Here is a 14,012-nt window from a genome sequence, read left to right as displayed (position 1 = left end):
GCATCAACACTAAGTGGGGTTACTGAAACCACGCCTTCTTTCTTTGCATGCACATTTGGGCGGCATTATGCTAATATTTCCACATAGTGACGTAGATATGTGGGGGCGTGTCAGAACGAGCCATTTTAAGGCCAATTCACACCGCACCAACAAACGCCAACAGACTAGTCTGTCGGAGTTTGTTGGATCAGTGTGTTACCCCTGTCGGCGTTGGTCGGAGTTGGTTTTAACCCGACTGAACATGTTTAATCTGCGTTTGTTGGGTCGTGGAATGTCTGAGCAGTTTGATATGATTTTCCAACAAACGACAACAAACTCTGACGTAATCTGACCTGGCCACGAACCGTTGCCATAACAATGAGGCAAGACTGCAAGTAGGTGCTGGGCACGCTTAGGAAAATAACTTTAAAAATGGCAGGTTTCTGGACAAACCATAAAGAGGAACAGTTTTTGGATATTTGGGAGGAGAGGCCAGAGCTTTATGCGGTGGGTGTGGGTAAATAGCTTGCGTTCTGCAAGTGAACGGCGCTTTATTGTGCCATCCCAAAGAGACACAAAATCACTTTCTCTGACTTTTAAATTAAATTAAATTAAATGTTCCCTCCAGGTGGAATGACCTGCCCAACTCAACCCGAGCAGCTGAGTCCTTAGCCATCTTCAAGAATAGGCTAAAAACACATCTCTTCCATCTTTATTTGACCCTCTAACTCTAGCACTCGCTATTCTAATTCTATTCTTTATATTAAAAAAGCTTGCGACTTTTAGACTTGCACTCTATTTATTTACTAACTGCTTGTTTTTCTTTAAAAAAAACTAACACTTGCTTCTCTAATCTTTTTGCATTCTATCTTTTTGTTTTATTTTTATTTATTATACAATTCCCTTAACTTTTTTTTTAATGATTATTTAACATTTTCAAACCTAAAATCAGCAAGCTTTTATTTTGGCGGGTTGTCATCGAGTAAGTATATGCAGTGCCTGCTTTGGCGCTGCCGAGTAAAGTGCATAAGCGAATGAAATGTCACAGGTTTGCGTTTTGCTTTGTATACCAGCAGTGCATAACCTAGATTTATGCATTCGGTTCGAATGGAAATCATGTACATTATTACAGTAAGTTGATCTAATACGGTGATTGTGCATTAACAGCTGTCGCAAATGAGCGGTGTGAACTTATTTACCCAGCGTATTTTTTATTTTGGTCATGCATACGCACCTGTGCAACACTTATGTGCACCCATGGTTATTGGTTAGTCTGTGTATTTCAGAAAAAGTTGAGCTGACAGCTTGAAGGTTTGCATATTTCTCTACCCATTAATTTCCAGTCCTCCTCCTAATTTAGAAATAATAAAGCAGGAAAGTGCTTACTTGAGTAAAAATGAGGTCAGTGTTGATGTCCTTTGAGTTCACAGTATGTTTGATGTGGCGTGTTTGTGTTTGCAGAGGGAGACTCTGTTACGGCAACTGGAGACAAATCAGCTTGACATCGATGCCACGTTAGAAGAGCTCAGTGTTCAGCAGGAGACTGAGGACCAGAACTATGACATGTGAGTGTGAACCATGTACACACATACAGTATGCACGCAATATATTTCAGATGCTGTAGAGCAGGGTTTTCCAAACTGCTTGGGGTTTGTGAGTTGATTAAGAGCTAATAATTAATTTGATCAAATGTGAAGTTAAAAGAATGAAATGGGGCTGCACAATGAATCAAAATATAACTGAAATTCGGATACAACTCAAATCAAAGGCTGCTATTTAATTAAATAAGTCTATATTGTGTTGTGCTGTATGTTTCAGAGTGAAGAGCGGTACCATCAAATGCAACATGCACTAGGTTAATTTTATTTACACATTCACATCATTTTCAACATTTTTGTGAAAAGAAATGTACAGCATTTCACAAGTATTCCAGCAAAAAAGCTTGACATTTTGAAATGTTAAAAGCTTAACAGTGATGAATGTAAATACATAAATGTTAGTATTGTAACTTGTAGTGTAAAATATTGTCTTATATATATATATAAAAATCTATTTTACTGTTGTAATTTACAGTAGTAATATCTTTCAGTCTTGTTTTTCATTAGTTAAAATAATAATAAAATTACATTAACTATTAATTATATTTTAAAATAATGATAAAAATAATTATTGTTGTTATTGCTGTTGCTGCCACTGCTGTTAATAATAGTATGTTATTCTATTTTATAATCGAATTATTAACAATAATATAAAAATAAAAATGTATATTATTAATATATAGATATATAATTAATATAGGTATAGTTCATAATAATAATAATCTAGCATTCTATAATAAAGTAAAATAATAATTAATATTATTAACAAAAATTTTATAATCATTTTTACAATAAATATAAAAATTATTCTTCTATTTTTAAATTATTATTCTCTCTCTCTCTCCCTCTCTCTCTCCCCCTCTCTCTCTCTCTCTCTCTCTCGCGCGCGCGCGCTCGCTATATATATATACATATTTAGTATTATGTGTATAATATATAATATTAGTGATTAATATTAATGTGTTGGTAAATTATTGAAATATTAACAATATCAGGGGGTACTTCAAGTAAGGGTTTTGAATGAAAATGATTTTGGTAACCCTTGCTGTAGAGCATCATAGAGGCTCGGAGTTCAGTGGCACTATTGCCACTGGGACTTTGGCATTAAATCAAGTCAATTTAGTTTTTTACTCTGGCCACTTAGACAGGAATGTCATCCGACCATCATTTTCTGAATTTCACTAGTTGACTGTTTTTCCAGATTTCTTGAGATGATGGAGTCACGCAAAGCTTACGGCTCTCCGGCACCCTCTAATGGCCAGAGCCCGTCCTCGGGCTCCCAGTCCCCTGTGGTGCTGCCCGGTGCTGCCTCTCCCAGTAACTCCAGCCCCAGTACCCCACAGGCCCCTGTCTTGCTCCAGACCCAATCCGCCCCTCCACCACCTCCATCTATTCCACACCCTCCCGCACAGATCACAGCCGCCCATGTACCCCAGACACCATCACAAACCCTGGAGCCTTGGCCTGCAGCACCGGTGCCCGCACCTGCCCAACCCACACCTCCTCCTGCCCAGAAACGAGGCTTCATCTCACGCCTGTTCGGATCGTCTGCTGCAGAGACGTCACCGGACAAACCAGGTCAGCATAGAACAGTGTTATTATAGAATAATTGATATATTATTGTAGTTTTTATAATACAGGGTTTTTGCAGGTCTATAAAAAGGTATTTAAAAGCCTTAATTCACTCCTCCACAAATTAAGGTCTTAAATTGAAACTGAAAATCTTAAATTCACTGCAAAAAAAAAAAAAAGAAAAAATCTTCCTCAGTTTTTCTGTTTTGTTTTCCAATATAAATATCTAAACATCCTTAAATCAAGATACATTTACTTGAAAAGCAAATTGAAGAAATGAAGTCTTGTTTTCCGAGAAATTAAACAAAATTAAGTAGTTTATGCTTGAAACAAGAACAAATATCTGCCAGTGGGATATGAAAACTTTTTTCCCTTTGAATTAAGGTGTTTTTTTCCGAACCCACTGGCAGATATTTGTTCGTTTTAATCATAAACTTACTTCTTCTTTTTTTTCTCAGAAAACAAAACTTATTTTCTGTCATTTTGTTTCTCAAGTAAACTTAAAAATCTTAAGAATATTTTTTTTTTGTAAAATGAATTAGAAAGTAATGGAGATCTGTTGGAGGTTGTATTTTAAAACTTTGAAGTGCTGCTAATTTGAGACATTTACATTTAGAGACCATACGGATGTATCGTGTTCCATTAAATTTATTCCTTAAATTTCTTTACTTAGTCTTAAAAAGGTCTTTAAAAGTCTTAAAATTACCTTCATAAAATGCAGAAAGCCTGTAATATTTTGACTTGATTTTCATTTTAATTTTATTTAAAGTAATAAGTAATTGTTTTGTTTAGTTTTTTTTAATATGTGTATAAAGTTTTTATTACTTTTTATTTTAGTTTTTATTTTAGTTATTTTAGTGCTTCAAGTTAAAGTAAATGAAAATGAGAAATGATGCCTTGGAAACTAGTTGAAATAAAATAAGCTTAAGTTTTTCATGTATTTTATTTCGGTTTATTTTTATTTTTATTTCAAGTAATAAATATGCTTTATGGTTTTAGTATTAATTAACAATAACAAACAAACAAACAAAAAAATAACAAACACAAAGTGTGTGTGTACATGTTTTTCTATCCTGGTGGGGACTTAAACTTGAATACACACAGACTCATGGGCACTCGTGTCACTGTGGAGACCTAAATCCCCATGGGGAAACAAGCTTATAAATCATACAGAATGAGTTTTTTTGAGAATGTAAAAATGCTGAAAGTTTCCTGTGAGGGGTAGGTTTAGGGGTAGGGTTGGTGTAGGGCGATAGAATATACAGTCTGTACAGTAGAAAAACCATTACGCCTATGGAGAGTCCCCACAAGGATAGCTGACCAGACATGAGTGTGTGTGTGTGTGTGTGTGTGTGTGTGTGTGTGTGTGTGTGTGTGTGTGTACGTTTGCTAATGTGACTATATGAACTGTAGTAATGAGGGGCTGCTGTCCAGAGACTACAGTCAATGCTTTATATACTGAATACCAATGAGACATTATTAGGCAACACTGGAGCCGCCACTGCACAGTCATTAACGGAGACCGGTGGACTGACAAACACAAGCGCAGCTCTGCACCAGTGCATTTGCTGCTGCTGCATTGCAGATCCTGGGGGATGGGGCCGAGCAGAAGCACACTAATGCACTTCCTGTCAACACATATATACAGAAAGTGTGTCAAATGGCTATCATCATGTTGTATTAGGTTTTATATTCAAACATCATATACAAACATTTTGGTTTCTTAATTTTGTTTGGTTTCACAAAAGTTCCCTTTTGTTCTGGGGAATGCTAGATCCAATTTGCCAAACGTCTAAACTGGAATTAAAGATGCCACGATATCATAAATAATCATTAATTTAGCATCACAGATGGCCCATGTTTTATCAGTTTCTATTTGGTTTTATTTGGATTTTAGCACAAGTATAGATATATTCATATATTAATTTCCATACTACATTTAATATGTTTTGGTGAAATTTTAGCACCAAAACTGGATATTTAACTTTTTTGTGAGTTTATAGTATTATTGAAAATTATTACCTGTACTGAATGTTGTATTGCTGAATGTGTTATATATATATATATACAGTGGGTACAGAAAGTATTCAGACCCCCTTAAATTTTTCACTCTTTGTTATATTGCAGCCATTTGCTAAAATCATTTAAGTTAATTTTTTTTCCTCATTAATGTACACACAGCACCCCATATTGACAGAAAAACACAGAATTGTTGACATTTTTGCAGATTTATTAAAAAAGAAAAACTGAAATATCACATGGTCCTAAGTATTCAGACCCTTTGCTGTGACACTCATATATTTAACTCAGGTGCTGTCCATTTCTTCTGATCATCCTTGAGATGGTTCTACACCTTCATTTGAGTCCAGCTGTGTTTGATTATACTGATTGGACTTGATTAGGAAAGCCACACACCTGTATATATAAATTATTATATATATATTTTTTTTTATGCTTGAGGTGTAGTGCCAGATTTAGGAAATGCTGTTCTGTTTATATTAACCATGTTTTCTGTTCAGAATAATTATAATAATTAATAATACAAGTTAATAGACTTTTATAACAGAACAATTCTGTAATGGTCAAGTATGTTTCTGGTATAATTATCTGATCTTTGCAGTCATGTAACATCATTCTTGCATTTTATTTTAATGCAATTTTAAAAATATATTCTGTTTCATAAAATATTTTTCTTTTGATACCTGAGGTGTAATTACAGATTTACCTAATAACATTACATTTGTAGTAACCATATTTTAATAATTAATAATACAAGTTTAATAGAATTTAATAACAGGAAAATTCTGTAATGGTCAAATATGTTTTAGGTGTAAATATGGTATAAATATCTGATCATTGCAGGTGTGTAACATAATTTGTGCATCTTACCATTACTTAACACAATAAATGAATATGATTTCAGTCAACTTGCATTTTGTTAAAATGCACACCTGACCTGTTGCCGTGAAGCTAGAAAAGCATTTGGTTTATTACATGTATTCATTTGAAACTTGTCTTTTATCTTCATTAGAAACTGCAGGTTCTGAAGGCCCGAAGTCCTCTGGAAAGGTGCAGAGTGTGGATGAATTTGTGCCGGAGGTGGGCCTGGACCGGACCTTTCTGGAAGATGGTGGAACAGCAGCAGCATTAGCAGTTAAATCAAAGAAAAAACCTCCAGCATCAGCTCCCATCCTGGACAGTGATAGGTAAGCTGTGATAACAGACAGTTTATTGTTTCTAAAAGCAAAGAACATCCCGTCAGCTTGTCTGAGTATTACTGTAGTAATTTCAGCAGCTCATAAACATACCGGACAGGATTACAAATGGGATTTTTCATTTGCTCAGATCAACATGATTTTGCTGTCTCAGAATGAGTTGATTGTGGTTCTGTTGTTTTTTAGAGATGAAGAAAGTAGCGAATTTTGAGGAAAAGTGAAAAAGAAGCAAACATTCATGCCAACAAACATCTTTATGTAAAATAAGGACTGATGCATTGATCACAAAAAGAGCAGGGACATGTATTGTGAAAGTGAATGAGTTTAATTTTGGGTCACATGTTAAACTCATGAGAGTTTGCCTGTCTTTTGCTCAGTGATGGAGAGGGACGGGGAAATCCTCTGGTCTCCGGGTTCCAGGATGATTTAGATCCGGATGACAGAGCGCTGTCCCAGCCTGCCATTAAAGCGGCGGTCCCGAGCATAGGAGTCACCCTCACGAGTGATGATGAGGAGGAAGATTCGTCCCTGCCCTCTGCTGCCCAGCACAAAGGCATCAGCTCGGGGCCAAACTCAAAGGGGTAAGAAACCATCTGCAGATGTGTCAGATGCATCATACATTTAATAGAAAGACTTCAGTGTAGGGCTGGGTATCGTTCAAAATGTTTCATCGATACCGATACCTTGACTTCGATACCGGCTCCTGAACGATACTTTTTTCGATACCAATTTTATGAAATCAATTTTAACAAGAATATATTATCTAATAAAAAAAAAAACTTTGTTTTATTTTTCAGCTTGTTGATGTTTATACAAACTCAAAGACTCCTCACCTGAGCCACTGCACAAAGAAACAAAATGTAACCAACACAATAAATCAGTGCAAAATGGTTTTAATAAAGCTCAAATAGTCTTCATTTTACACATCTGTTAGGCTACATTTACACTAGTTAGTGTTCGTTTTAAAACGCATAGCTCAGACAGAATCATGATTTCTATTTATTTTCCACTGATTTACTGATGAGCATTAGCAGCATTAGAGGTAATAACATATTTAATATTAGCAGCATTACATGGCCAAAACACACATTAGACGGCAATCAGAAGTTATTACAAACACTCGATGGTGGTTTAAAGTGAGTTTTGAGTAAAAGCGGAATATAAATCTTATTTATTGTCTTATGTAGCATGATGCTACAGTTTGCATGAATGGTCACATAACATGCGCTTTCGGTCTTGTAACGTTAGTATGAACGGACATATGCATATGAACGGAACTCCACGCAGCTCCTGCGCTACTCTCCATTGGAAATTAATGATGATAGTGGAAAGTCGGCTTAGAACGCAGTGGAAACGCCAGTATGACGAGGATCGTTTTCGTTTTAAAACATAAACGCACCAGTGTAAATGTAACCTTACATCTAAGGGAGCTGGGATGCATTCACACTACAGCCTCACGTGTGCGCCACATCTCTGAGTGTAACCTAGTACCTCTTAGTCTATCCTGAGTAAACTAGTAGGTGTGTTCGACTTGATGCGGACCGACTGTGCAGACCGATTGGTGTATTACAGTATCATGAGAGCTAAAGAGAGCAGACTGCTCCGTGCGCTGTCGAATCGCTCTCGCGGATGTCAAACACTGATCGATCTGCGCCGCACCTCTTCAAGTCGAACACTAGTGCTGCAGGCTTATTGGCTCGCTGACGCTGATGAGATTAACCTCTTAGGTATCGAAATTTGGTACTGAACGACGAGAAGTTTTTCGATACTCGATGGTATCGAGGCAATTCGGTCGGTGCCTAAAAAGTATTGAACTCGATACCCAGCCCTACTTCAGTGAGATGCAGACGTGTTGAGACCTGACAAGAATTTCCTGAAGATCTGTTGTACGTTTTTAATTAATTTTCCTCACTGTTGATGAGCTTCCGAAATAGAAATGATGCCATCAGCAGAGAGACTTGTCTAATTTACTTTAATTAAATCACTCTTAATGAAGGCAAAACCAATTTTCATTTCTTGATAAGATTATTTTTTTCAATTAATGCTACTTGGCACAAGTGATTTCTATAGATAGATAGATAGATAGGGGGATTGACAGATGGATGGATGGATGCATGGATGGATGGAGAGATAGATGGATGGATGGATGGATGGATGGATGGATGGATGGATGGATGGATGGATGGATGGATGGATGGATGGATGGATGGATGGATGGATGGATGGATGGATGGATGGATGGATGGATGGATGGATGGATGGATGGATGGATGGATGGATGGATGGATGGATGGATGGATGGATGGATGGATGGATGGATGGATGGATGGATGGATGGATGGATGGATGGATGGATGGATGGATGGATGGATGGATGGATGGATGGATGGATGGATGGATGGATGGATGGATGGATGGATGGATGGATGGATGGATGGATGGATGGATGGATGGATGGATGGATGGAGAGATAGATGGATAGATGGATGGATGGAGAGATAGATGACAGATAGATGGATAGATGGTTTATGGACGGATGGATGGATGGGGGATAGATGGATATATGGCTGGACGGATAGATAGACTGACAGATGGACTGATGAATAGATAGATAGATGGATATATAGACAGACATAGATGGATAGATCTCTGATGAATAATTATTTGAAGTCAGGATGTTATTTCCTTAGAAGGGACCTCATATTTTCTGTGGAATCTGACTTTCGATTCTAGATCTACAGTGAATTCTGTCAAACAGCTGCAAACCAAGTCAAAACCAGCAGAGAGACCCCAAAGCCTGAAAACCACAGCAGGACCTGCGGTGCAGCGAGAAGGCCTGAAGACAGGAGGCGCTGTTGAGGCCAACTCAGATTCAGACCAAAAGGCTCCAGTTGCTCATCAGATCATTTCATTTGTCATGGACGACCCTGATTTTGAGAACGAAGAGCTTGATGTACCTAATATCAAGAAGGTAGAAAACCAATTTTAGGCTCTTGATAATCAGTTGCTTTATAGTAACCAATCGATGAATGAAATCTTGAGCCATGGCCTGCTATTCCACACTGAAATCAGTGTTATTTTAGTATATTTTTTTGTCGAATTTGATTTTTGTTTACATTTTCTGTTTTCATTTTAATCTCTCAAATACAATCTCTAAATCTAAAAAAAAGTTGTTTTTTTTCAGTTAAAATATTTTAGTTTTTAGCTTTTAGTTTAGTTAATGATAATAACCTTGACTGAAATACACTTAAATCCATCTCAAATGTTCTTCTCAAAGAAATATAAATCATCTAATGCATCTACAGTCTAATAAATACACTCAATAAGAAAAGATAATCTAGATATTTCACTTCATTTCCAGCGTTATCGTTGACATGATTGCAAAGATATTATTTAAACTGAGCTGGATGTTGACATCACTGAATTCAATGATGAACTGTCTTTAACTGAAAAATTAGTGTTTACTTTTGTCATTTTGCATTATTGACACAATATTTTCCTAATTAATGCTGTTCAGTTGCTTTGACACAATCTGTATTGTTAAAAGCGCTATATAAATAAAGGTGACTTGACTTGATTAGATATTAAATAAGTACTTTGCCACCAAATAAATCCCATTCAGTCACTCATCTTTTCTGCTTCGTCTGTTTTCCGTAGGGCACTGTTTCTGCACGAGATGACTTATCTGATCGGTCGGATGATGGGTTTGTGTTAGCTGGACTCCCAGAGCCCCCCAAACATGTTGCCCCCTCATTTCAGACCCTCAACAGCAACATTGACCTGTTTGGCCTGGGATTTGAAGAGACAAGACCTAATAGTAAAGACAGCAGTGAAGACCAGGAAGGTAACATTCAGTAAATGACTTGCACTTATACTTATCAAAACTAAAGAGAATTCACGCCCTTATCTTTTTTAGCCAAAGAGGAATATATATATATATATATATATATATATATATATAGGTGCGAATGAACATACTTTCCAGAAGGCCAACAATTCACTAAAAATGTTTTTTTATTGGTCTTATGAAGTATTCTAATTTGTTGAGATAGTGAATTGGTGGGTTTTTGTTAAATTTGAGCCAAAATCATCACAATTAAAAGAACCAAAGACTTAAACTACTTCAGTCTGTGTGCATTGAATTTATTTAATACACGAGTTTCACAATTTGAGTTGAATTACTGAAATAAATGAACTTTTCCACAACATTCTAATTTATTGAGATGCACCTGTATATATATATATATATATTATTATTACAAGATAAGTCAAGATTACATTATTTAATCAGTCATTAAAATCTTTTTGACTGTTAATTTAAGTGTCATAACATTTTGAAAAAATGAAAAAAAAAAGATTACTTTTAGTGGATCTTTGAAAACATTGGTGCATATTTTGTTCTGGGTGAGACTAACAGAGGTTATGCTGTCGCAGACCACTGCAACTTCATTGCTTTCAGTGTTGACGAATATTAAGAAAAATGCTTTCTGAATGTGACGCATTTCCAAGTGTGTTTTATCTTGCAGATAATGAAAGCAGACACTCCACAAAGGACAAGAAAAAGAAGAAAAAGAAAAGCAAAGAGGTAAGATACGGAAAAACTTGACCATATTAGTGAATGATTGTGACTGATATATCATCCAAGGCAATTAAACTCACAATATTTTTTAGGTTTGCAGCATCGGCCATGTGTGTCACTTTCAAAATCTACCAGCAAGCTTGTCAAATGCTAGTGTCCAGTTTGTTTTTTAATATTTTTGGCACATTTGGACAAATCTTGTTTACTTGTATAGTGCTTTATATACAACTTGTTTCAAAGCAATTTAAAGATAATAAACAGAAAAAGAAAACAATGGCAGTGTTGCAATATTCTGCCTTTAGGAAACAACACATTTGGTTAATTAAAATAAAGTAAAGATAATAAAAATTATCGACTGAGAACACTGAAAAAGTGAATTGAATTTAACTAATGTCAAATACAGCTAATTCTATAATATTTAAGAAAGTATTAATTTTGCATATTGTTATGATTAAATAATATTATATATATAACAGTATTATATTGGACACCAGTTAACTTTCTCAAAATCGGTATCAGTGATCAAAAAGCATGTATTGGTTGATCATTTGCTCGTATTAAAACATTTTTCATGCCATCAGATTTTGTTGCTTGTGCACAAACTGTCTTTATATGTAGTGAAATAATAGGGAGAAATCTTGTTTTTGTTCTAGGAGGATGAGAAAAGCAGCAAAAAACGACACAAGCACAAGAAAAAGGAAAAAGATGACGTGGGAATGGGAGATGAGAAAGAAAAGAAGAAGAAGAAATCATCAAGGACCAAGAAAGCAGGAACTGTGGATGATCTTGAGGCCTTCCTGGCGGGTGGAGACGGACCAGGAAACAGTGAGGGCGGAGACTATGAAGAACTCTAACCAATCAGGGTTTAACATCAACACCGTGTGACATCGCCAGGTCATTTTCCAATCCATTCCACTTGTTTTTTCAGTGCCTAACCTTTCAGATTTTCACAGCGTTTTTGTTCTTCCAGCATTGCAGCTTTATGAGTTGATATGTGGCACCATTGTTCACATCATGCCGTTTTCCAAAGTGTATCAGTATTTTCAGACCTGTAACTTTTAGATGCGTTTTTCTGAGACCGATTCCATTATTAACTCTTTCCCCGCCAGCATTTTTGAAAAAAGTTGCCAGCCACCGCCAGCGATTTTGATGATTTTCACAAAAATTTTTATGGCCTCCAGTATATTTTGCTGTATGAATATTTGAGTCCTCTACTTTTAAACAAAAAATTTATTCTAGCTTAAAGCATAATTTTTTTTATCAACACTTATGTAGGTTTCATAAAAATGCATAATTTTGAGCAAAAAGGTGAGAAAATCACATTTTTATCAAAAACTACATCTGGGTAATATTCAGTACGATTATCAAAGCATAAATCCAGTAAATCGCTTCTATCAACACCTCCAAAGCTTGCACAGACATATACCACTTCCTGGATCAACATTTTACTCCATAACATTATGCAGTTTTCATTTATATGCGGTCTATTGCTGATGATCGCATTATTTTTCATATGCATCTGTTTACATAAGAGATCGCTCGTTTCTCCATCCTGTTCACGTGTGTTTTTTTTCGGGAGGTTTTGTACTCGTTCAGAAGATGTGTAATAGCGCCCCCCTTGTGTATAACAGTGAAAACACGAAAAGACGTAAAAACTTGTCTTTGGCGGGGAAGCGTTGTCTTCTAAAAGACGAGATAACTCGTCAATGGCGGGGAAAGAGTTAACTGATACAAACTCACTATGCCGTTCCACAAGGAGGTCATTTTAACTTTATTGGTTTTGTTTGGTGTGTGTCTTTGTCAATGTGTCTGTATATGTGTCCCTGAAAGTTTTTGGCAACTCTGTGTGTGCTAGGGCTTGACGATATGGCCAAAATTTATATCAGTTTTCGTGCAGTGCTCATGTTTATTCAACGAAGTCAAACGCCACAAATAAATCAATGTATGGGAAACACTGGTAATGTATATCGAAATATCGGAAATGTGTTTAAAAATCGTATCACCGTTATTGAAAAAAATGATATCGCGATACATATTGATATTGAATTATTGTCCAGCCCTAGTGTGCGCTTGCATTTTCATTAAGCAAATATATAGATGGATTAATCAGACTTGCATTCAAATCTACCAAACATATTTGCCCCGCAATATATGAGCAGAACTAATTTCTGTGTTAAACGTTCAAAGAACTATTCACATTTAATTTAATATTTCTGCTCACGTTTGTAAACCGTTCTTGCATAAATTGTCCAGTGCAATTATATTCAACAATTAATGTAAGAATGGTTGAACAGTTTACACAAAACGTAATTCTGCATGTGCTTCATGAATGAGAGCTGATATGTTGTGACGTTCATTGTCTTCCAGATTTTACATCATATATCAAACCTTTAAAAAGAATCAGTCGTAACTAGATTTAATACCATAAGCCTCTTTCACCATCAGTTCCTTTCCATTAATGCCTTAAATTGTTTTACACTTAACAAAATGAAAGCCTTTATAGAGCAATCCTATAACGTTAATTAATGACTGAGGCTCTGACAGAGTGCTAACATTGACAGAATTACTGTGAGCTGGAGAGACACACTCCTGCAGCAATCGCAATCACGTTTGCAATTAGATATATGATTAATTATGACAAAGTCAGTCAGATTGTCTTTTTGTCAGCTGTTAATGCAGTTAGTATTATTATTTATGATCTAAAAATGTGTTATATGTTATAGTTTCATAATCATAATTTCTGGTTCCGGTCAAAATTCTTCCTCTCATGGTCTGTTTGCGACGTCCTGTCTTGTAAATGCATGTATTTCCTTTGCTGTATCTTTATTTTTGTTATGGCTTGTGTACTTGTTAGTAGTTGTGTGTAGATCTAGTGTTTTAGATACACTGCAGATAATTTCAGTGATGGACAACCAGGAACATTGTCTCTGGTCCTGTGATGACGAGGCACCTCGAATGCCCTTTATGTATGGCCAACTCATTTAGAGGCGGCTCGTGCATAAAAATGAATTTCCTTCATTTTAGTGACAGCCCTGTGTAAATTACTAAATGCAACTAAACAGAGCTGAT

At 35.9% G+C, this 14,012-nt stretch overlaps 2 protein-coding genes across 2 annotated transcripts in view; both read left to right on the top strand.

The window, feature by feature from the left end:
* The window catches only part of LOC107557571 (rab-like protein 6), a 24,406-nt gene extending 12,329 nt beyond the window's left edge, over positions 1 to 12,077 (top strand). The window contains exons 9-16 of the mRNA XM_016241045.1: positions 1,441 to 1,544; positions 2,779 to 3,155; positions 6,181 to 6,355; positions 6,742 to 6,945; positions 9,098 to 9,335; positions 10,022 to 10,208; positions 10,891 to 10,949; positions 11,597 to 12,077. Coding sequence (XP_016096531.1) covers positions 1,441 to 1,544; positions 2,779 to 3,155; positions 6,181 to 6,355; positions 6,742 to 6,945; positions 9,098 to 9,335; positions 10,022 to 10,208; positions 10,891 to 10,949; positions 11,597 to 11,797 — 1,545 coding nt within the window. The 3' untranslated portion in view covers positions 11,798 to 12,077. The remainder of the gene's footprint in view (positions 1 to 1,440; positions 1,545 to 2,778; positions 3,156 to 6,180; positions 6,356 to 6,741; positions 6,946 to 9,097; positions 9,336 to 10,021; positions 10,209 to 10,890; positions 10,950 to 11,596) is intronic.
* Positions 11,778 to 14,012, top strand: part of LOC107557588 (uncharacterized protein C9orf172 homolog) — a 61,039-nt gene continuing 58,804 nt past the window's right edge. The window contains exon 1 of the mRNA XM_016241065.1: positions 11,778 to 11,837. The gene's annotated coding sequence lies outside the window, so the exon portion shown is untranslated. The remainder of the gene's footprint in view (positions 11,838 to 14,012) is intronic.

The sequence above is a fragment of the Sinocyclocheilus grahami genome, unplaced genomic scaffold, assembly GCF_001515645.1.
Source record: "Sinocyclocheilus grahami isolate Dianchi unplaced genomic scaffold, SAMN03320097.WGS_v1.1 scaffold609.1, whole genome shotgun sequence".
Lineage (NCBI taxonomy): Eukaryota > Metazoa > Chordata > Actinopteri > Cypriniformes > Cyprinidae > Sinocyclocheilus > Sinocyclocheilus grahami.
The sequence above is the reverse complement of the archived record's forward strand: the minus strand, read 5'-3'. Positions and strand labels throughout refer to the sequence as shown.